We start from the raw sequence: 24,898 nt of genomic DNA, 5'->3' as shown, positions 1-24,898 counted from the left end.
GGTAGTGGCGCTTCCATCTCTGGAGGTGTTGCAGGACTGTGGAGGTGTGGCATTGAGGGACATGGTCAGTGGGCACAGTGGGGATAGGTTGGGGTTGGATTTGGGGGATCGTAGTGGTCTTTTCCAACCTTAAATGATTCTATGAAGATAGCTCAGGACTAGAGCTCCTCTCTGCTGCTACCCCTAATGTGTGTTCAGTGGGAATATGGCTCTGTGCCCCTGCCTCGGTTTTTCCAGTTGTTAAACTGTAGATCTGTAAAGCTGTATGCAGAAGTCCAGAGTTTTGATTGTGAAACCCAGAGTCAAGGACAAATTTGAGTGATGCCCAGCAGCGTTGGGTTTATTTAGGTAGATGTGCCCCAGTGATCACTTCAGGATCTGTGCCTTCCCCTGCACAGTTCTTTGCAGGTCATCAGTGATTTGACTGAGTCAAAGCTCGGGATACCTCTGGATGTGTGTTCAATTTTTCAGTCCCTGCTCTGAAGAGCTCTGATCCGAATCACCCTCTGCTTTGTATAGTGAGGCACGGTGTAATTAAGATATTTACCAGATGTTCTCCGAGTGGGAGTGGCAGAGCAGCAGACTGACCCCAGATTCCTTCTGCCCTTGTATTTTCCCCATGCTTCAGCCACAGGGCGATTCTTCCTCTCATTTGTCTGTAGAGATGTTTATATAACATAAGTACTGAAGTGTGTCCTTTACGCAGCCTCCTCTTTCATCTGCAGCAACTGCATTCAGATCTGTCTTAAATCAAGTCCAAAAGCCTTGAGAATTTTTGCTAGCACATCATCTGTCAGAGGTCTTTCTACCCGAATAAATTTGTGTACACCCGAAGCACACCAAGGGAAGGATCAAATTAATTGACTTCTCCTTCTAACAAAACATTTGTTGGAACGGGACATCAAAATGATCATCTGACACAAATCATCTGTTTCTTTTCTCTTTTCTCTCTTTCCCCATCCTTTTCATGGAATGAAAAACAAAGGCATCCTTTAGGATGATATTTGCAGTGTCATTGTCTCCAGTGCAATCATGACATTTCATCACGGAGCAACACCTCCTGCCTTTCCAATTACATTAAATTTTCAAGATGTCTCAGAGTCAGCCCAGAGCAAACTAGATCAGATGGATGCCTGGCTGCAAATATTTCCAGGCCCCCTTAAAGAACTGTGAAAGATTTAGGTTTCTTTAGTGCAAACTGTGGTAGACAATACATTTATTCTCTTCTCTCAGTGCCAGCAAAGTCCCAGGGACCAGACTGGAACGGAGGAGAGGCAGATGGGAGTGAAGTGGTGATGACATGCAGCCATTTGTAGGTCAGCTATGGATGGAAACACTAAGCATTTAATGATATGATTAAAAACTCCCCCATTTCCCCCAGAAAATGCTCCAGGTTTTTTAAAGTCAGCATCAAGGATATCCATCTCCATTTTCTTTTCCTCCTATATTTCAGTTGGACTCTCGAATTTTGCACAAATGGACATGGAAAACCATTTTCTTTCCTGCCTTCTGGAAGGGGCAGCTCAGTGCCATGGAGAGCGGCGGCAGAGGGAATGTCAGGGCTTTGGGGTCCCCATCCCACTTCCCATTTCAGAGTCTGTTTTCTGGAAGGAGAGAGCAAGCAAAAAACACCTCCATAGGTCCCATGGCCCAGCCAGTACAGCTTCATGAAAGGCAGGCTGTGCTTGACCAACCTCTTCTCCTTCTACAACTGGGTGACCAGACTGGTAGATGAGGGAAAGGCTGTTGATGTAGTCTACCTAGACTTCAGCAAAGCCTTTGACACGGTCTCTCCCAGTATTCTCCTGGGGAAACTGGCTGCCCATGGCCTGGACAGGTATACCCTTCTTTGGGTAAGGAACTGGCTAGAGGGCCATGCCCAGCAGGTAGTGGTTAATGGAATTAAGTCCAGCTGGTGACCCATTACAAGTGGTGTCCCCCAGGGGTTGGTACTGGGGCCCATCTTGTTTAATATCTTTATTGATGACCTAGATGAGGGGATTGAGTGTACCCTCAGTAAGTTTGTAGAGGACACCAAGTTGGGAGGTGGTGTCAATCAACCTGAGGGTAGGGAGTCCCTTCAGAGGGATCTAGATAAGCTGGATGGCTGGGCTGAAGTGAATGGGGTGAGGTTCAACAAGGCCAAGTGCCGGGTCCTGCACTTTGGCCACAATAACCCCATGTAGCGCTATGTAGGCTTGGGTCTGAGTGGCTGGATGACTGTGAAGAGGAAAGGGACCTGGGGGTTTTGGTTGATGCTTGGCTGAACATGAGCTGACAGTGTGCCCAGGTGGCCAAGAGGGCCAATGGCATACTGGTCTGCATTAGAAATGGTATGGCCAGCAGGAGCAGAGAGGTGATCATCCCCCTGTACTCAGCGCTGCTGAGGCCGCAGCTTGAGTATTGTGTTCAGTTTTGGGCCCCTCGCTACAAGAAAGACTTTGAGGCCCTGGAACATGCCCAGAGAAGGGCAACAAAACTGGTGAGGGGTCTGGAGCACAAATCTTATGAGGAGAGGCTGAGAGAGCTGGGATCGTTTAGTCTGGAGAAGAGGAGGCTCAGTGGAGACCTCATTGCACTCTACAGCTTCCTGAAGGGAGGTTGTGATGAGGAGGGGTTTGGCCTCTTCTCCCAGGCAACAAACAGGACTTGAGGAAATGGTCACAAGTTGTACCAGAAGAGGCTTAGGTTAGACATAAGGGAAAACTTTATCTCTCAGAGAGTGGTCAGGCACTGGAATGGCCGCCCAGGGAGGTGGTGGAGTCGCTGTCCCTGGCAGTGTTCGAGAGGCATCTGGATGAGGAGCTACGAGATATGGTTTAGTGGCCTGTGGTAGCAATGGTGATGGGAGGACGGTTGGACTGGATGATCTTGTAGGTCCTTTCCAACCTTCTAATTCTATGATTCTATGATGAGGTCTGCCTCGCCGCAGTGCACAGTGCTTTGGAGCCAATGGAATTGCTTTCTACCTTTGAACTTCAAACCCAAGCTTAAACCTGCATCCAGCCTTCTTCCCTTGGTTGTGTTGCACTTAACTGCTTTTAGTAACAATACAAGACTGGAAATGAGATTATGAAAACAGTTTATGGGCCAAATTCATTTATGAAGATAAACCTGCTTGAGGACTCAGGGCTCTCCCAGGGAAGACTCTACTAGCTGTAATTATTATTACATAAACAGCAAGTGAGTTTGGATGCATTTCATTCTAACATTAAGTAGTTAGCTTTTCTTTTAATCTCTTAATGTTATTTTCCCCAGGCATTTTGGAGGTGGTGGGGAAGATCCTGAGTAATAAAGCATGAACCAAATGTGCTAGCAAGAATGGGAAGCCTATGTGATGTCAGCAGTGGTTTGTCTCAGATGTTTAGCAATAACGAAGCGTACAAAAGCTTTCTTTTGGCTAACAGTGCTGCTGCTCATTGAGATGAGAGAATAGCTGATCTGCTCTGTATCCTGTTCTATGCTGTGTGCGCTTCCCCTGTACACGCACCCTCAAGACAGACATCCCCACGGGGAATGGGATTATTTTTTTTTCCTAGTGGAAAAATTGGCAGCTGTTAACATGGAGTTTATTTCTGCATTGGCCTTTGGGTAGGGCAACATTTTTTTGAGTGCTGTTTCAGAGCCTTGCCAATTATTATTAATTAAAACAGGCTTGGTATCGCTTGTGTCAGCCTGCTTCACATCCAGAATTTGCAGCTGCAGCTCAGGGCTGCCCAGCACCCGGCTCCTGCAGCTCAGCTGTGCTCCCTGCATGCGCTGTCACCACCAATTGCTGCCTGGCCATAATTTGAAGCAGGACAGCCACGAAGCACTGTCAAAAGCCTGTATTTACACAGTCAAGTCATGCCCTTAATATTTAGCATAAACATATTTGGGCCAATGGATAACAAACACCTCAAAATGCTTGAAAAACCAGCGTTTGGCAGCAGCACGGTGGATTTGCACTGATTACAAAGCTGGGTGTGAATCAGGCTGTCAGGTCCTAACATTTGGGCTCAAACTCCTGCCTGAGGAACGATGGTCTTGCAGAAATCTGGAGCAGCGGGAAATCAGATCATTCTTGATCCAGATAAATTCACTGTTGGAAACAGAAGTCTATGGTTTTTGCTACGCAAGGACATGGAAACTTCTTTTTAATTGTGTCATCAGGTGTTTGTGAAGGAAACAGTGGGTCCATTGAGGTCAAGGTGGGTTTGTGTCTGTGGTTTTGGAGCCCAGTAAGCAAGAAGCCCTTTTTCCTGGTGCCCCCTAACTCCTGCTATGGTAGGACAGTGAGTGTCTGCTGGAGAACGTAGAGTAACAGGATCACTAAGGTTGGGAAAGACTTTTAAGATCACCAAGTCCAACCCCAACCCACCCCACATGCCCACTGACCGTGTCCTTCAGTGCCACATCTCAATGGTCCTTGAACACTTCCAGGGATGGTGACTCCACCACCTCTCTGGGCTGCCTGTGCCAATGCACTACATCTCATCCTGAGAAGAAATCTTTCCTAATATCCAACTTGACATACACCTGCTTCAATGGGCGTAGACCTGTGGATGCAGCTGCTTTGGTGTTGCACCTGTGGAAGGCAGGGTGCTTGGAGACAGGATCTCCTTGACTTGCTTGGGGTTATGTCCTGACAGCAGAGGCTGCTGTCTGCTTGCCAAGAGCTATTTGTAGAGCTCCTTCTCTGGATGGCTGAGATGCTGTGAACTGTGGCCATGGGTGATTCAGAGCAACGTGGGGAAAGGACATGCTGGGAATCAGATCTGCCTGACAGGTGAATAGATTTGTATTTGCGGAGGCCAGCTTGGAGCAAAGCAAATGAGCAACTGTCCTTCCAGCTGCTCAGCCATGGCCAAGGGTAAAGCAGACACAGAGCAAGGCAAGCAATCCACAACATGCATCCTGCATGTGCAGGGCTCATGGTGCTGGTGTTTGGGGTAAGGGCTTGCAAAACCTCTGCCTTCCAGTGGTGGTTGCTGAGAGATGCTCTGAAGGCTGGGCATTGGCATTTGTTTAATCATGGAATCCTTTGAGTTGGAAGAGACATTTAAGGGGTATCTAGCCCAACTCCCCTGCAATGAAGAGGGACGCCTACAGCTCCATCAGGTGCTCAGAGTCCTGTCCCACATCCCATTGAAATCTCTCTACTTCTAGTTAAAAACCATTTCGCCTTGTCCTGTCACAACAGACCCCACTAAAGAGTCTGTCCCCTTATTTCTTACAGCCCCTTTTGATACTGAAAGGCTGCTCTCGGGTATTCCTGGAGCCTTCTCTTCTCCGGGCTGCACAGCCCCATTTTTCAGCCTGTCCTCAGAGGAGAGGTGTTCCATCCCTTGAATTGCTCTTGTGGCCTTTCTCTGGATGTGCTCCCACAGGTCCATGTCTCTCCTGTGCTGAGGATTCCACATCCAGATGCAATGCAACAGAGGGGTAGATCCCCTCCCTTGCCCTGCTGGCCATGCTGCTTTGGATGCAGCCCAGGATACTGTTGTCTTTCTGGGCTGCAAAGGCACAGTGCTTGCTCATGTCCAGCTGCCATTCACCAGCACCCCCAGGTCCTGTTCCCCTGGGCCCACTGCTCAGCCTGTCCAGGTCTCTCTGGATGACATCCTAACCCTCAGGTGATTTTTTTTCCAGTGGGACCTGATGAGGTGACCGTTGCTCAGGGTGGGCTCCCCTAATTTGTATGGCATGCTAATGGAGCCCCACAGAGCTCATCCTTTCTGGTCATAAGCTACAGTTTTCCACGCTGCTTGTTCTCCCTGCAATTAAAGTGATTTCCACTCCAGTAAGCTACTCTGATTTTCCATGGATGAGATGAATAGCTCTCTTGTTTTCCCGTGAGTTTCCTGCAAAGGAAATAAGCCCTCTGCTGAAGCAGTTCAATAGCAGAAAGAGGAGATGCACAGGTATTAACTGAGGGACGGCCGCTCTGCTTTTTCCTCCAGGGATTTTCTCTGAGCTGATTAAAGTTCCCTTAATAAATCCACCTGGGGGAAGTTATGGAGGGCACAGAATTCTTGGAATGGCCCTTTCATCACTGGCTGCCAGTCTGCAGTGACCATGTCCATAAAGCGGAGCAAGAAGGAGCAAGTAAAGGGACTGCCACTCCAATAAATATTTCGAGTTAAAGCCACATTAAAAATGTGTTGTAAACAAGAGCGGAAATTTATCTCCAGCTTCAGCTCTGCAGAGGGTTAGGAGCAACGTGTTTGGGGTGGAATGAGGGATGTTGGCTTGAAAAGCATGAGTGCAGCTGTGTGTTGACAGAGCAGGTAGGCACCTGGGTTGCATCTGATGTGACAGTGACCTGAGTGGTGTGCACGGGGGACTGCCAGCAGCAAGCAGAAGCAAACACCCGCCTACATCCATGAAAAACCATGGCACAGCAAAGGGATCCCCAGAGAACATCAGGGCTATGCCATGGGCCAGCTCTGCTGTCCCTGAGGGTGTGCTCTGGATTGATCAAAAAGGGGTTAACGTGTACTTTTGGGGAAAGCTCTATAGGAGTTTTCTTTGGACTCTTCTGAAATGAAAAGATGGAGGGAGCAGAGGAAAATGATTTTGCAGGGGGTGGTTGAAAACCTGTGCTTTCTGGGAGTTGGCAAGGGGTTATGCTGCTTCAGACCCAGGGGAAATGTATTTTATCAGCGTTAGATGCTTTGCTCAAGAGGAATGTTTGTCTACCTGTTTCGTCCTTGTTTTCCTCCTCGGGTAGGTAGAAATAACAAAAACATCTCAAGCAGAAGCTGTTTTTTCCCAAGAAGGGCAGATCTTTGGGACACTCTCAGATATCCTCTGAGGACTCAGCTGTTGTGGTTGATTTTGTGCAGAAAACATTCAAAAACTACAGCAACGAGGCAGTGTAAAGCCCCAAGATAGATATTAATTGTTCCCGTGCAGGAGCGTAATAACAACCAGGTTTGGAGTTATTGAGCATTATGGAGTTTGACACAGTCAGCAGTCACGTTGGGTGGAAATTCGGGAAATGAATTAAACGTAACTTTTTTTTAATAGGAATTTATAGGTCATTTAAGGTTTAATGATCTCTGTCCAGAGCTATTGGCTTGGAAACTCCTGGGAGGAAAACACGCGCAGAGAAACAGCCCAGCCTGCTGGCTGGGGAGAAGGGCTAAATGCCCTGAGGATGTCTGCTTGGAGTCACATCGTATGTTGGGCAATAGCCTTCGGAAAAGCACAGAGTATATCAGTGCTGGAGGAAGATGATGCAATTGGAATTCAGCTCTTGTAGATCCCAATGGGGAGAAAGGAATAAAGGTGGAGTAGTGATGTAAGAGCAAAGCACTTGTGTTCGTGTTGCCCGGAGAGGCTGTGGATGCTCCATCCCTGGGGGTGTTCAAGACCAATTTGGATGGGGCCCTGGGCGGTCTGGTCTGGTCCCACATCTGGAGGTTGGTGGTCCTGCCTGTGGCAGGGGTGTTGGAACTTCATGATCCTTCAGGTCCCTTCCAACCCAAGCCATTCTATGTTAGAATACATACCTAAAAATATGGGCAGCCCAGTGGGGAGATGGAGTGTGCATAGTGTCTATCCGTACACAGTAGCGCTGTCAAGTAGTGGCGAGGCAGGAATACCAAGTGTAGGCATGCCAAAGATTTCAGCTCCCAAGAAATGACTTTTTACACTTCCATCCTCTGGGGAGAAGGAAAGAGAAATGAGAAAGGAGGGAGGCGAGTGCAGCAACGACAGATTGATTTCAGCTGCTCTCTTTCTTTGCTTTCTTCCAAAGAAAATGGAGGTGGAACGATTCCAAAGGCAAAGCTCAGATGGGGGCTGGCACTGCTGGGAGAGACCCAAAGCGTGCAGGTGGGACATCGTGTCACCTTAGGAGTTCTTCAAATGCAAAGTGAGAGCAAGTTATATATTTTTCACGAGGAGGACCTGGATATTGCAAAGGTTAAATTGCAGTGGGATAAATGTAAACGTGTGCTTTTGAAGATGTGCTTCTCTCCAAACACAATGTCAGGAATGGGAAAAGAATGGAAAGTGTTCAGCTCTTTGTCAGTAGTTGCAGAGAAAAATTAGAATCAGTGCCATCAATGCTTCATCAAGTTATTTTATTGGGTTTGCTGCTTTGCTTGGAGTCTGCAAAACAAGATATTCTTAATGAAAATAGCCATGACTTAAGGGTCTGAAATACAAAGCTAAAATCAATGTTTTCTTTTCCATTGCCTGGGTATAGCACGGTTGAGTTGACCTTTCTATTGCTATTATTATTTCAGTTTGATGTGTGAATTATGTTTTTAATAATTTTTTTTATTTTTTTTACTTTTTTACTTTTCTGTGGTCTGGAACATAAAAAGAAGCAAAACTATCATAAAGCAACACAGGGAACTTTTAAACAGAGCTTTCCATTGCTGTGCTTCTGGCTTTGACCAGTGCTGTCCCCTTCCTAAATAGGAATGCAAAGCATAAAATGTCTCACTCCTAACTTCTTGCCTAGCACTGTTGTAAACAACTTAATTAAAGGAGATTATGGTATATTTCAGCTTTTTACTGGAATAAAAGCTTGTAACTCCAGTTTTCATATGCATCTTTTAAAACTCTTAATTGGGAGCTTTTTAATAATAGTCTGGAGTTATGCAGAAAGATACCTTGAGAGATATAATATCCTGCCTGGTGTTTCTGGCACGGTAGCCTAGTGCATATTGGTATGGGAAGGCTGTGAAATGATTTTCTTTGAGGGGAAAAAAAGGTTCAATATTGTATTATTCTCATTATTTTTTGCTGCAGGCAGCGCATCTCCCACAATGCAACGTGGATCACAAAAAGTCGCCCCTTTATTCCCCTTAGATTTATAATTTTTCAGAAGCCTGATCTTAACAATGAATTACCATTCCTGGAGCTCTGCATCTATCAGGAATGGCAGAGGAGTTAATTGCATAGCCAGGGAGCTATGCGTTAAACGACGCCCAGCCATTTGTTTGAGGGCTGTTTATTGGTACCGCTCTGCTCAAACACTGCCGTGTTTCCTCTCGTGTTGCTTCAGTTTCTCCTCTGCTCACTAAAAACAGTGGGTAACAGACCAATGAGCAGCACCTGGGGACTCTTATGCTTTTTTTTTAATCCCCAAGAGCTGGCTTCTCTATAGAAATATTGTTTCCTAATTAATCATTTATCCACTTCATTAGGTATTGTCAGCAACTGAATAAGAAATGGGGCTGTGAAGTTGCTGCATGTTTGTGTTTATTTTATTTCCCATCGAGTCGGAGGTTGGTTAAATAAGCAAACGTGTGACAAATGCTAACAGCAGAGTTTCCCAAGGGGCAGAAGAAGGGCCAGCAGACAGGGCGGGTTGGTTGCTGGGTTGGTGCAAGCCATCAGGTCCCATCTCTGGAGCCACCTGGCACTGTGCTACCTCATGGGAGGAGGTTGGATATTAGGAAAATCTTCTTTGCAGGAAGAGTGGTGATGCTTTGGAACAGGTTGCCCAGTGAGGTGGCTTCTCCTCCTCCTCCCACCTCTTTGGGCATATCCTGCTACATGCAGGCATAGCAGAATGTGACTTCGTTCTTCATAAGGGTCTGTGGGTGTTACTGTGGAGCAAATAGTAGCAATGATAAATCATAGAATCATTAATGTTGTAGAAGGCCTCTAAGATGACCAAGTCCAATCATCAAACCCAGTGTAGTGACCTCTAACTTAAATATGAACGGCTTGGCTATTGCCAGCTGTAAGAGAATGAATACTCCCAAGCACCATCTTTGTAAACTTGGCCTTAGATTAAAACATCCACCTCTTCTTTCTTTTTTTTGCACTCATCAGATATCTGCACTGATATGCAGATGGATGCATCCATCACCTCTGTATGCCTCCACTGCTCCTCCTGCCTGCAGCCCACATACCAGTCCCAGTTGTGTTATGTCACCCAAAAGCGGGTCAAATAGCAATAAAACATCAATCTTGGGGGGTAGCCAGCCTAGGCCATGCTCTATGTTCAGGTGTTGAGACTTGGAACTACGATCTATAGTTCCCTTCCATCTATATGGATGGAGAATATATCCTATATATATAGGATATACATTTCTTTGAGTTCCCTTCCAACCCAAGCCATTTTTTTGATTGTCTGAAAAGGTTGGTTGCAGGCATGTGTAAAATAGACCTTTCTTTTCATTAGCAAATACTTAACACATGATTAAGAAGTGTTAGGAGCACACTGCAGGCATGAGTAATCTGTAAAGACAGCTGTAAGTACCCTCTTGTGTTACTGGAATGCCATAAAGATGGACTTGCCCCGTATTAACTCTTTGTAATCTGTACATTTTAGGTAACGTATCTTACATTACCCCTGCACTGACTTCCATTTACAGTAGCTCATATTCACACGGTCCCCTCTCAACTTCTCTCCCCTAAATTAATAAATACTTCTGTTATTAATTTGTACTTTTTAATTTTCCCACTGTCAATCTGTTCTGGGGCAGACAGAGCAATGAAATCTGCTTGTCTAAATACAAATATAAAGAGAAGATGGTCCGAAGTACAAGCTCTGGGAGAACAGAGCAAAATAAAAGAAGACGATCCTCTAATGCAGAATCCATTCAGTGGTTTTTATATTTTTTTAATGATTGTCTGCTTTGCTAATATTTCATGCGGTTAAAAAAGGACATGTTACATCTGTACCGCGGGCCGCCTCTTACTGCATTCATCATCAGCAATTACTCCTTGCTCCATATATTCCAGACTTATATCTAACGACAATAGCTGAACACACCGAATTGATTATCGTCAATTAGGACCCCATTTCACCTAAGCAGTAAATTCTCATTCACAATGGCTTTTTAGTCTCAAAAGTCCGTATTTAAAATTCAAAGATGAGAAACTTGGACCCAGAGGTATGAGGATATATTTAAGGAAATCAGAACTAGGAACCCAGAAAGCAAACCAAATGATTTGCTCCTCCCATACTGACTTCCCTGCAGTTTGTTCCCTTTGCCCATGCATTTCTCCTGCAGGTGCTGTTTCGAGAGGCACGTTTTGGGAACAGCAATGGGATTCACCAGCAGTAGATCCATCCATGCTCTTCCCAGTCAAAACTGGTGTGGTTTAGACTTGCAGTTGCGTTTGAGTCAACCTTTAAATGAGTGACACAGATGTTGGTGATGTTTAAAAGCGAGCATTAGCCTGGATCTTCCCCAGTCTGTCTTCTCTGTCCCCATACCCTGGAGCACAGAAGAAGCAGTAGCAGTGAAAAGAAACTCTTTCAGAGACTCACTTTGAAACAGACACCCAAAGGATTTAATTATTTCCCTGGGTCTGATGCTTGACAATTTCCAGTGCAGCTCTGGCTGCTCACGTATGAGTTTCAGTAGAGATTTCTGGCGTGCAGCCAGAGTGAGGAAGTGTATGGATTAATTATAGGCCCAGCCACTTGCTTCACCTAGTGCCAGGCTCTCTGGATTTGCAGCTAATTTCACGTTGGCAGGCCCGATCCTTGTGACAGTGGGAATGGAAGGAGGCTTGGACAATGCTGCTTGTAATGAATTCTGATTGCTCTGCTCGATATCCTGCAGAATAGATTGGAAATTCGGAAGTAGGCTTTGCTCATTAAATCCGTGAACGTATCTGTGATGGCACAGGGGAGGAGTAGGCAGGTCCCACTCAGATGCTCCCAGCTCCCTTCCCTTGGGCTGCCATGACTTAAGGAAGGCGAGCAGGATGATAGAATCACTGAATCATAGAATCGTTTTGAGTTAGAAGGGACCCTTGAAGGTCATCTAGTCCAACATCCCTGCAATGAATGGGGGCATCATGGTGCTTAAAATACAATCCAGCCTGACTTTGAGTGTCTCCAAGGACAAGGCTTCCAGCACTTCTCTGCCCAACCTGTTCCAGTGCTCCACAGCCCTTATTGTAAATGGTGTTGCAGGGTAGGTGAACACAGGTCATGGAAATACACCTTTCTTTTTTTTTCGCATCATTTCTAAACAGTGAGCTTCTCTTATTGAAGTACTTTTCCTCATTATTTGTTGTCTCCTCTCGCTCCAGATCTAAAGGGCTGAAATGGCACTTTGGGTTGAAGCTTTTCTTGTTTGCTCTGCATCTTCTTGGCACAGGCTGCCCGGGGAGGTGGTGGGGCCAACATCCCTGGAGGTGTTCCAGCACAGTGGAGATGTGAGGGACATGGTCAGTGGGCATGGTGGGGGGGTGGGTTGGGGTGGGCCTTGGTGGTCTTGTCCAATCTTAATGACTCTGTGATTCTTGAAGCTTTGTTATAAGGGCACTGAGTTTCTCTGCTTTAGTTTCTCCTACCAAGGAGAAACGAATGCAATATTCTTACTCCTCCTGCTTTCTGTGTAATCGAAGTTGTAAGCTCCTTGGGGTAATGAAGGCTCTCGCCATGCCAGCACTGAGTGCTTACAGATGTACCGTAATCTCATCCTGAGCTTCTCACCCCCCACTACGGAGGAAGTTATACAGGGAGGAAAAGGCAGAAAAAGCACTTGGGATTTGGTGCTGACCTCAGTGAGGCACAATCTGTATATCATATCACAGGGAACAAATCAACCAAAGAACAAGCAGTATGGAAATAAGGATACCCAACAAGTTCTCTCACTCCCCTCACCACTGAGGAAATAAAACAGCAGAAGAGAGAATCCTCGTTCCCTCTTGAATACGGGATAAGATCACTGTTTTTCAAGGAAAATTGAATGAGGGTCCATTCTTGCTGTGCTTGTTTCCCTCCCTATGCTCACTGTGTAATGCCACTCTCTGGGTCCTTCTTCCCATGCAAATGAACCAGAAGGTTTTTACCCTATTTTAAAGAGGGCAGAGAAGGAAAGTGCTGGAGTCTGATGCCTGAAATGAAATTTAATTAAGCTTTCTGCTTCTTTATGGCAGCCTGGAGTTTGTTTAGCCTATCCTAGTATCTGAAAAGTCATTATTAGACCAATAATTTCCGATGAACATGTTCTAGGAAATAGCGTCAATTATAACTGTGTAGGACTTTGTTATTTCAGTCTATTACCTGTAAATGAGTTATTCAGGAACAAGAAGTTCAATTGATAAAAGGCAAAAAATCAATAGGTAAGATTGTTGAGATTAATTCCAAGTTTGTAATGGATTTTTCCTTGTCGATGTTTCCAAAAGCTTTTGTAGGCTATCTGTCATAGATCTAAATTTCTTTTTCCTGGAGCCAAATGTGTGACTAAACTCGAGTGAAACTTTTGTAAATCTTTATTTCTACATTAAGTTTGTTAATAATTTCAAAATTGCAGCCATTGGGGATAAATGATGAGAGGTATAAAAACACTCAGGGACTTTCTTCAGCAGAAATTGCACTGAGTTTTCTGGCTGCAGTACGTTAATGAATGAAGGGATCATTGAGTTTCATGTTTATGCTTCAGCGTGTGTCAAGGATCAGAAGTTATCGTGCAAGGTGCTCAAGGAGAATCATTCAGAGTCCTCCTTTAAATAGGGAAGAAAAAGGGAATATTAACCCCAGTTTCTAACTGGGGAAGAGGAGCCCTTTGCCAAAGGGGTGTTGTGGCAGACAGAAGTCAGAACTTCCACATCCAATGTCTGGGTGGTTTTCTGAGCAGGATTATCACTGTTCTGGTAAGCAGGTGCCACAATGGGACGTTGGTTCTGATTTTCTGGATACCACCGCACTGAAAGAGCAGACGGAGCTCCATTGCAATGAGTCATTTTGTTCTGGCATGGAGTGGAAGAGGGAAGAAAAAAAATGTTCCATGTGATAATATTGTGTAAGTTGTGTACGAAATGGTGTAAGATGATGCTGAGTCCTACATGCTGAGGCTCAAGTTCCTGGCTCTTGAAAGCATTAGAGCAATTAATTACTTATCTGCGTGTAAATGTGCAGAATTTCTTTTGAAATCCATTTTCTCCCATTGTGTGTGCAGTAAGATGGGCAGAGACGCCTTCTGAGGCTCACCCTTGACGGTAAGCTTGTTCCTCTGCTCCATACTCTTGCACTCTAAACCCAGCACACCTTCCACCAGCCTTCCTCTCTTCTGCCTCTCTCACTGTTGTCTTTGCTGAGCGGTCCGTAAATCTAATCCCCTGAAGTCTGGGAGCGTGGTGAGCATCCTTGAAGAGTCCTTGCTCACTCGTTTCATGTGACCAGAACCGGTCCCCCAGGATGTTTGGAAAAAGTACTGCTGACTCTGTTCTTCTGCTGGCGTTTGACATCGGTGACACCCAAGTTTCTCATTTCTTTTTGTGCTGAAGCAGCAATTCCTGCCTCTCCATCCAGCCACCTCTCGCTGCCGCTGGACGGAAGCTTCGAGCCATCATCTGCATCTCCGAGCCCATCAATTAGTTTCTGTTTTAATCAAGGAATCCCAGCTTTCTCTTCGGACCCATCAATCATCTCTGGCTCTTTGTGATGCCGCAGCCATCCATCCTTCTCCTGCCTCATCACTCAGAGCTGGTTGTGCTGAGATGGTGGGATGGGAGGTGGCTGTGCCAGCACTGCATGCGGTGCAGAGAGGTTGCAGCCCACAGGCTTTCTGCCCCAGCAGGCAAGACCCCAAAATTTCTTCTTTTTCCCTTGTTTCTGTGATCTCAGAGTGCTTGAGGTGAGCTTCTTGCTTGTGCTGCTGACGCTCATCCTTGCTTAGGTGTCATTTTGGCAGCAGCTTTGCATCTGCAACAGATACAACAGGCAGTATCATCAGTCAGGTCTCAAATGGAGTGTCTCTAATTAATTAAGCATGTAGTAGCCCTAATGGAATGCAAAACAATGCCCAAAGTTAATGTCACTCGTTACTGTCCTGCTGCTGGTGGGGGGTGATGAAGTATCAGCGCCGAGTTCTGTCCCAGTGACATGTGTGTATAAGTCCCTCTCTAGGAGCAAGAACAATATGACCAGATGTGCTCCAGCCCTCTGAGCAACTTTGTGGCCTCCTCTGGACCTGCTGCAACAGCTCTGCATCCCTTCTGTACCAGGGCCCCCAGGTCTGGACACAGTACTCCAGATGGGGCCTCAGAAGAGGTGTGCAGAGGAAGACTTCCAACTTGGGATATTCTGTGATTTTTATGATTATATGATGAATTCACCAGAGCTTTACTTGCTGTTTTCCTGATCTTTTCTAATATTCAAGATGACAGTTCTCTAAAGAGTAGCTCCTACCTTTGACTTTCCCAGTCATTGCTGATACCCAACCCACAGGCTGGGATACCCAAAGGTTGAGGCACCCACAGGTTGGGATACCCAAAGATTGGGATACCCACTGAGATACCTGAAGGTTGGGTTACCCCCAGGTTGGGATACCTACAAGTTGGGTACCCCCAGGTTGGGATACCCAAATGTTGGGATACCCACAGGTTGGGTATCTCAAGGCATTGGCCCTGCTGCAGTGGAGTGCAAGCAGCTGGGAAAGCAGAGCTGTATTTCTCCCTGCACCTCTTTTTCATCTTCCTAGTGAGGGTGGATTACAAAGACAGAATAGATCTTCATGCCTCAGCTGCAGCCCACTCAGAAGTGGAAAATTGTGGATGATGATGATAAATCTTATGAAGAAAAACGTCAAACACTCGTGAGCTTTCTAGTTAAAACATTTCTACTCGTAAGTGTCACATGGAAGGGAATCACTCTTTGCATGTGATATAAAAACTCATAGAAAGCTACACCAACCAGAGAGGAAAATCTATTTTTTGCATTTGGTGTGATTAAGCACGAGTCAATTCTGCCGATACCTGCCCAGAGGAGTTATACAAGCCAGGTGTAGCAGCTGAGGGAGGTGCATTTTGAAATGCTGGAACATCGTGTGCAAGCAGTGGGTGGACTCAGCAGCTGAGTTTCTATTAAGCCATGGTTTTATTGCAGGGACACAGCTTGTACGCGTGTTTGATAGGAGAAGAGATATCATGGTGCAACAGATAACGCAATAATTATCTGTATTATTGTTTATCTTTATCACCATAGGTCGCAAGGAGGATAAAGTGCGCTGGGTACAGCAGAAGTCATATTTCTGATGTTAATGGCTTGTATTTTCTCACTGAACTGAGGTCAAAGGTGGCTGTTAATCTTCATAAACAGTTTTGGTGTGCAAACTCGTTTAATCTTCCTTTCTGTGAGGAAATGTGTATTCTAGACTAGGTATAAAAATAAACAATTTTTTTTTGCTCTATGCTATCATGTCTCTGCAGCTAATGCCTAAGTTAATGGTAGCAGTTACAAAAGGCTGGATTTCTTCCTTGACTGGCTCAGATGATATTCAATGTTGAGACTTGAACAGTGCTTATGTAATTTTGAAAATATTATGTGAATAAAACGCCAAAGTGGCTTTCTCTCTAAGCCACTGATTTGTTAGCTTCCATTGGAGAGAAAATAAATGATTTTTTGCAGATCATGTGCCTTCATGTTGTAACAAAGGATGTAGGATAGCGTCTGAAGGAGAATTTTTTGTCATCTTTTTCTTTCCTTGAAGGGTTTGTTGAATCCATCGGGGATAAAGGATGAGTGTTAGAGGCGAGGGGCAGTCTGGATGTACAAAGGGACTGCTACTATCAAAGCCCCTTATCCTCCACCTAGCTTGAGAGGTGTGGGGTTTTGTTGATGGTGGTTTTTTTCTTAATTTGTGCCATTGTGCACAGCCAAAATCATTTTCAGCCCTTCTGGTCCAGCAGCTGGCCATACAAAAAAGACCCTTCTGCTTTTCTTTCTGACTTGAAAGCTGCCTTCTCTCCCTTGAATGGCTGCAGGAAGCTCAGAGATGCTCACTGTTCCAGGAATGGCCTTTCAAATCACAACTAAGCGTATTATCAAAAGGCAAATTGTGTACTCGTGTTTAAATAAATGCAGGCAGGAAAAGCATATTTTCCCTTTGAGGAAACAGTGAAAACACATGATGCTTCCCCTCATCTTTATTCTAACATTCCTCTGCTCTGTGATAGATATGTTGTCTTTGCCCCGCTGTGGTTGCTTTGCTCAGCTCTGCTAAATCTGACCTGTCTTTGTGTCCCCATCCTAGTGCAGTTCCTGTGGCTCCTTCCATATAACTTCCCCTAGCAGATCTGGAAGTGCATAAATGAGATTTGACCCAATCTGAGTGGGCAAGACAAAAAAAATATCCCTCTGTTGTGGCCTCAGGTTTCCATTTCTGGAAATCAGGTGCAGTGTGATACTTAGGGACATGGTTTAGTGGGCAGTGTCAGTGGTAGGTGGATGGTTGGACTAGATGGTCTTAGAGGTCTTTTCCAACCTTCATGATTCTATGATTCTGTTTTCTGAGTACTCCGTGGGAAAATCCGTGTTTAATGGCCAAGCACACAACCTCAGCAAGCCACAAACCTCTCCAAACGTGGCAGTACACCAATGGATGGCCAACACCACCCACGTTCTAGCCAGTCTACGTATCCTCCTTGGTGCCCGCTGGGATTTCCAGCACCTTCCTGCACACAAAGAGGAATGTGTTGTCAGTGAATTCCCTCTTAATTTGCATTCTTCCAATCTAATCAAACCTTTGTAAACACCAGCTCTCTGAAAATAATAATCAACAGCAAGAGACACATTGGCAGGCTGAGGGAAGGTGAATTAAGATGCTTTTCTTTCTCCTATGCTAATCTTCTTCTAATTATGTTTTATTAGTATTACGATGCAGGCGCTCTCGTTCTTGTTTTCACTCATCTTGTCCGCAGTGAAACTGCAAATGAATGAGCTATATATTCGACCTAATCACTTAAGCCCCTGACTTTCATCGTTTTCATAAGCAACCCCTACAGTCATTCCAGAACTGGGAGCATTTCATGTTTTTGAAGTATTCTTACATGACTATTCTATGGGTGACATTGACATTTTGTTATGATAAATTGGCTGAGTCATTATCATCAGGAGGCTGTTGGGTTTTCGTAGAATAATAAGGTGCTTTTCATTCCAGAATGGGGGGGAGAAAAAAGCAAACCCTTTTTGTTTTAAACAACCTAATATTGTAGCTTTCATGTCAGAATTGCCATAGAATAATGTTATATTCTTCCTTTTTTACTTTTGAGGGATACTTTGAAAGGCCTACTCAAAAAGAAATTGGAGCCTTGAGCTTGGTTGTTCTCTGTAGATGAGCAAGTCTTTGAAGCGGAACCATTGGCAATCCAGGCTGTTCCAGGCATACAGACTCTGCAAAACCTCATGTTGACCAGAGTTTTTATGGATAAGTGTGGCAGAACCCAGCTTTCTCAAGTTGCATTGCTTCAGCAAGGACGGCTTTGGAAAAAGAGAGATTACTCTGGTAAATGAGTAGTGGCACTTGTCCCATTTGGAGAGCAAAATGATGACATGAGCTTCTAAGTTGTTTGGATACAAGATGTCGGTTTCCAGGATAAAATAAAGACCCTGTAAACCTAGAACCTTTCCCAACCTAGAAGGCAAATTAAATTTGATGTTGTATTATTTAATGCAGAAGCTGTTGACTTTTTTTGGGTGGACTGTGGGGTAACGAGGGTGGCCATCGCCGTATGTTTTGTTCTGCTTTGTTTACGTGCTATTGTTCAGGTGCAGCAGCGGAGTGAGAAAATTCGTAAAAGAAATGTAAATGTATGTCACACTGAATTTAGAAGCTTTTGCTCAAGATCTGTTTTGATAGAAGTGCCAAATTCCATCAGCTTAGCTTATTTCAGGTGGCTCCTGCAAATCCTCCCGCTGCCTTGTCCATCTGTTGATGGTGATGGGTTTTATTTTCCGTTCCTTTATGGAGAAATGAGGATACCCTTCACCACCATGGACAATTTTGAAAATACTGTTGATGCTCTTGTAGCTCATCAAAGAAATGTCAGCCCAAGAGCTGGTTGCTTTCCCAGAAGAAGGAAAATAATGCCTTGAGAAGAGAAAATATTTCTCGGTTGACAGAAACTATTTAAATACATAATTATCACTGGGAGGTAGTCATTAAGATGATACATTTTTTTTTACTCTGAATTATTGCATCAGGACCATTTATAGATCTAGCTTGGAGACAGATATGTAAATAAGATGCGGTGGCACACACTCCAGCTAAAGCACTCTTGTTGCAGTGGATGACGGCTAAAGGGCTCGGTTCTGAGCCTGCAGGTCCTAAAAACAGGGGTAAAATCATTATTATCAAGAGGGTTAGCCTGGATTTTCCCTGCCACAAGCCTGCCGACCTCTGTTTATCGAGTGGTGAAATTCAGTTTCACATGGAGCAGTTCAAGTTGTGTACATGCCTAAAGCACTCAGCCTTTGAGAAGCAACGCAGGGCCCTTTGGGAAGCACAGTTTCAAGGGTTTAAGTGGAACTTGAGTGGCACAGAGGCCTCCTGCAAAGGACTGTTTCCACCCTAGAGGCAAGGAGGAGAGTGTCTGTATTGCAGAGCGCTCCTCAGCCCTTCTCCTTGCTCTCTTGCACTCCACACATCTGGCATTTGCCGAAAAGTCAAGGGGACGACACAGTGTGAGAATGGAGTAACTCTTCAAGGGGCGTTTATTGGTGGTGAGGAGCAGGGATGCACATAAACATAGGAAGAGACCGATGTTAAGAAAATGCTGCAGATGTAGAGGTCACGTTAAGCTCAGGCACGTGGAAGCTGTGCCTCATCCAGCACTAATCAACGTAGTCATTGTGTTACACCAGTTGATGCTGGAGTATCTCTGTGCAAACAAATTGCTTTATTGATCCTTTCTTGCCGTGCATTTTTATCTGTTCCACTTTTTTTTTTTCCCCTTTTATCTAATGGCAGATCTCTCTGCTTTCTCCCTGCGCTCAGCTGTGGTCACAAAAAAAACCAAAAACAGAATAGTAACAAAGTTAGAGAACCAGAGACTTGAAGAGAAATTTAATGGAATCATACTCCAGAAAGTGCTCCAAGTAGGTGTACGTTGCAATAAATGGCCCACATTCTCGATTGAATTGCATCCATTGATGGAATGAAGTGTGCCTGTCTTGCCAGAAAACTTCATTTTTCTCCTGCTACACGCAATATATCTGCTTTCAAAGATGCAAATATTTTCAAGAGGAGCAATTGAATATGCAGCACATTGTAGCGATGGAGGGACTGAACACAGTGATCTATAGCACAACACGCTGGAACTGGGAGCCCGTTCCTGTTGCTCATTAATCTTGAGGTGCTGAGGAGTGATGTCCTGTGTAGTGTGACAGAGTGCATCAGATGCATGGAGTTAAAGAGCAGAAATTAGACCGGCTCCTGGCTTTCCTGTTGTTCTTTCCTGCACACTCCAGCTCTTCATGAATGTTTTCCCAATGATCCCATAACTGATGGACCAATGGACACGGCCATTTGGACATGACACATCTCAGACAGAGCTGTAGCTCCAGTTGGTTTCAGTAACAATAAAGAGTGCAAAGCAGCAAGTTTTGTTTTTAAAAGACAGAGAAGCCTGGCATGTGTATTTTTTAACCAGACTTGAAGTGGGCAGATTTCAGTATTGTGGTCACCCATCTGAATTGCAATTAATCTTAATTGTAGAATTCTACTTGGGTTTATAGATAGTAAGAGTGAGTCACACCTCGGCAAGAAATGACGACCGGCTGTAAAAAGTTGATGGATGTTCGGGGCCTGCATAAGAGGATTTGGCCTCAGTCCAGTTCCCAGTAGACATGTATCCGCGTTACAAAAATAGGACATTATTAAATGGCCATTGAATTGATGGAGTCAGAGCAAAGACTCAGCAAGCCGTTAATGCTGAGCTGGGACACGGGAGGCACGGAGCCTTGAGCACACCTTTATCGCCCTTGGCACCCCTTGATGGCGTGGACTGGATCACTGGCTGGTCTCTCCATCTGCAAGCTGCAGGTCGCTGCCCCTTCAGGAGGGCTGCAAAGGTGCTAACCTAGAGGCTGTAGTGCATGCTGATCACAGTGAAAACAGGCACTTCCTTATCTCTTGCTACCATGATAGTGCTTCTGGTCACTAAATGGCCACACATCCATATCTCTGGCCAGATAGTAATTTCAGCACTCTCTGTCGCATTCTGCTGTAGAGATGTGAAGGAGCAACTTGCCTGAGGGATACTGAGCGGTTCTTACTTTCTAACTGTGCATGGAATAATCAAGCTGGGCTGGAAAAGGTGAACATTGGCATTCTTTTCCCTAAATCCCAACCTTCCCCATTTATCAAATACAGACGAGCACTAAAAAACGAGGCAGCTGCAGTGGTGGAGAGGGAACTCTACTGGGACCCTTCCATTGAAGCCTTAATTGCGCATCGCTCGGCATTGTCAGCGTGGCACGCCGACATTCGGAAACATCGAGCACCTCTTTTTACAGTGCAGTGACAATCAATTAGGCTGGTAGTAGTCGTCTTCCACTATTGTGGCACGAACATCTACTCTGTGAATGAAAGAAGAAACTCTATTACCGAGCAGCCAAGGAGGGCTCACGTCTTCTTCTGAAGACACGTGTTCTGCTCTATGCGTGCGTTGCAGGAACATGGGGGCACCTGCCTCATTTCTGTCCGTTCTGTTTCTGATACCTCGGCACAGTTCAGGGGTTGAAAGCCTGGCTGCTCACTATTACAGAAGAACAAGTTCTCCTTCATCTTTAGCAAAGCCTCAGAGGGAGAGCAGAGATAAAAATAAAAGCCTGGTGAGAATAAAGGTCACCGTGAGAGACGGGGATTCGGGATGAAAAGCCTCAGGAGAAAACAATTGGTAACAGCTCTGCGGGTGTCGGAGAGGAGGGGAAGGAGGTTTGTGCCCACAGCCTCTGCTAATAAGCTGCCAAAAGAGGAAAAGCAGCGTTGTTGGTTAGGAGTGCTTGCTTCTTTTTCTGCCTTCGGATCAAAAGAGCAACAGCAGCAGCAGCAGCAAGGTGGGCTGCAGCTTACCCAGCAGTGCAGGGTACGTGACAGAAACATCTGCTTCTGCTGGAACGGTGATGAGATTCGGGAACGGGGCGGAGAAGTGTGAATGTTATGGATTTAATGTGATTACAACCTTATTGATTTTTCATTGTATTTGGAAGTGCCAGATGGTTTTGCTTTCCGTTTCCTTTTTGCCCGATCTAGATAATAAAGGCTTTGAAGGATGGGAGAAGAAAGAATGAGCATAGATGATAGCGTGGGTCTCGTCTGTTGGCTTTGGCCACTGGGAAGATCAGCCCATCTGGGATAAAGCTTCCTCCATATTTCTTCCTGCCTTGTAGTTGTGGTACCCCGGGTCACGCTTATCTTCTCCTCACGTACCCAAGAATCACAAACATCTCTAATTTTGGAGACGTTAGGATGGTCTTCAGTAGAAACCATGGGATCTTTGCTTTTGATAGAGGTCTAATGTACCAAAGGGCAAACTTGAAACGTGAATGCATTCATCCTGAGTTGGAAACGTGAACATAAAGCCTCCCTTCTGCAGTGCTACATCTCTGTGTCACACCAGCACCCGGCTGTCCCCGTGTCCCAGGGTGAGACCTGCCAGCCTTGGCTTTGTTGTCTGTTTACTCTTTTCTCCTCTCTTAAATTCATGTATATTTATGTGAAGCTCCAAAATAGCCAAGAGCACTTTAATCAGAGGACTATCTGCAGGCTAATCAGGGATAGTACTAATCAGGAAGTTCAGAGCATGCTTTAATGCTTACTGCAGGAGGGGAGGTTTGCCCCCAGCTCCAGAAAGGAGATTGGTGGTGCATCTTTTCCATTTGCCCAAGTTACCAGAAGAGAAACCAAACATTTACAGTTGACATCTGGTGTTTTAAAGCTTCATGGCAGGAGCAATGAATGCTGGATATGCCATAGGAGCTGATGTTGTCATGAGGACATTATGCAAACAGCGCGATGCTATTTTAGATCCAACGTCTCTTGTATTTCCAACCATAAGGATCTCACTTTCCAGCCAATCTCTCCGAATCCCGTCTTTTTTTTTTCTGTCACGTGGCTGGGTTTGAATACATATTTTAGCTTGCAGGAGGATGATCTGAATGCAGGAAAGCTGCCGTGTTCCTTCTCTGTAAGTATTTTTAAATCATTGACTTTGCAATCTCGATAACTAGGATTTTCCAGCAGAGATTGTATTCAAAAGGGAAAGGAAAAAAAAAAAAAGAAAAAGAAAAGAAAGACCCTGAACACTTGGATACAAATACAGGTAAAACTTTGCAAGGTTTAGCAAACTTAAAATTAGAACTCATGAGGCTTTTAGACCTGCCAGGCAATATTGTAACATCTGTTTAACATGATGCCCTTTCTTGAGTTGAGAGATTTTTTTATTCTCGCTCAGATACAGAGTTTTGCAGCAAATCCTTTTACATGATTCACATGAAAGTCTTCGCTTCCTGAAGTCTTCTCAGATATAAATGACAAAAGCTCGCATTATCTGCCCCATTTTTTCAATCGCGACTTGATGGGATAAGGAACCACATTGCTACTGGATTATATCTTTAGTGCAGATTTTCCACTTGGGTTTTGTTATTTTTGAAGCATTCAGCGGTTAGAAATAGGTGGGTTTAAAAATAAATAAGTCACCTCTTGCTTTTGGGTCACAATCCTGCTTCAGCCGAAGTCAAAGGAACAGCGACAGGCAATGAGTTCTGCCTCGTTAGACCGTGCTGGGTGAATGTCTTCCATTTCCCCTGGATAACAAGAGACCTGGGGCTCGGTTCACATCCGTGTCACCCAACACAACCACAGACATGACACCCTCGTAGGAGGGATGCTCCTGAGAACAACCTTTCTGATGCTGGCAGTGAAATAGGTCTTTGCTTTACAAATGCCAGCGCGTGGAGTTGGTGCCAAATGGCGAAGCTGGCTCCTGCCCTGTGCTTAACTCCAGTTTGGTGTTGGCATAAATGCAGTGCTGTTTGCTATGGCCAGGTATCGCTTTGCCAAGCGGAGATAAGCCCCGAAAGATGGATTTTTATAGACTCACAAAACAGCTTTGGTTGGAAGGTCCATTCCAGTGATGATGAACCCTTCTGTGATCCTGTGATTCAAAAATATTTTCCCCATATTTTGCAGCAGTCAAGACCAAAGGTTTCTTCGACTCCAAACCACAGCCACGTCTCCATCATACAGACCATCCTTTGCAACTTCAGCTTGTGTCAAACATCCCCTTTGGCAAAACAGCTCTTGCAATGGAGCTATCTCCACGTGTCTGCCTTCCACCACCCACGAGACACTGACCTCCATCGGTCCCCAGCCCTGGTAAGCCACACAATGAGAGGTTTGGTGGGTTTGGATTTGCAAGGAGCAGTTGGGGCAGTGTGAAGGCAAAGCCCAAATGTTGGCCAAGCTCATCCTCACTCATGGTTTAACACAGACACAGATGTGAACAAATTCGAAGTGGCAGTTGTGGTAGATTTAAGGCCATTGCAGCCCCGATGATCTGATGGTTTATACTCGTGCCACAAAAGGTTGTTTTTATTGTTGTTTTAATCACTAGCAAAAAAATAATTCCAATCTTTTTTTTTCCCTCCCATGAAGCAACGAAGTGACAAAGCAGCAAAATAAATAATTGTATCATCGTCTACACAGAGCAAGCAAAATTGGGTTTGCAAAATAAAATAAAGGAATCAATCACTTTCCATACACAAAGACTTTTTTTAAGTAATTCTTGAAGCAGGAGAAGTTTTAGGATCAGAGAAGTGGCTGTAATCAAAATGCTGGAGGAAGATGGGATTCGTTCAGAAAACTAAGTGCCTCATTAAAAATCAATCTCCTTTCTGCACATTCAAATAGTGTATTGATTATCATACTTTACCAGATCTCTTTATAGTCACATTTGCTTGAGAGAGGCAAAAAAAAAACCCATGTTGTGTTGCATTTACTACAGTATTTATCTATCTATAGCTGCAAGATAGCACCAAGGTGGTCTGCAAAAGGAAGTTGGGTATCCACCAGGACAGCTGTGTGTGTTGGGCCAGACCTGCAAGGAGTTTATCTGCGTTGCTCCATTCCTAATTGCCATCCCGACCCTTTGGGGTGAGTTCACATCCACCCCACACTGCTGAGATTGCTCTGCTTCAGCA

The 24,898-nt window shown here is 45.0% G+C and overlaps 1 protein-coding gene across 12 annotated transcripts in view; it reads left to right on the top strand.

The window, feature by feature from the left end:
- The window catches only part of LOC107054988, a 173,144-nt gene that overhangs the window by 133,375 nt on the left and 14,871 nt on the right, over nt 1-24,898 (top strand). For 7 of the 12 annotated variants that reach the window (XR_006932007.1, XR_006932008.1, XR_006932012.1 and 4 more), the window contains one exon: nt 23,889-24,074. Coding sequence is in view for 1 of the 12 variants with exons in the window: in XM_046903446.1 (XP_046759402.1) it covers nt 22,856-22,884; nt 23,889-24,074; nt 24,720-24,851 (347 nt within the window). In the remaining 11 variants the exon portion in view is untranslated. The other 5 variants (XR_005841560.1, XR_005841561.2, XR_005841562.2 and 2 more) reach the window with 3 other exon arrangements.

Source organism: Gallus gallus, chromosome 22 (genome assembly GCF_016699485.2).
Source record: "Gallus gallus isolate bGalGal1 chromosome 22, bGalGal1.mat.broiler.GRCg7b, whole genome shotgun sequence".
NCBI classification, from domain to species: Eukaryota; Metazoa; Chordata; class Aves; order Galliformes; family Phasianidae; genus Gallus; species Gallus gallus.
Note: the sequence above shows the minus strand (reverse complement) of the source record. Positions and strands in the feature narration are given on the sequence as shown.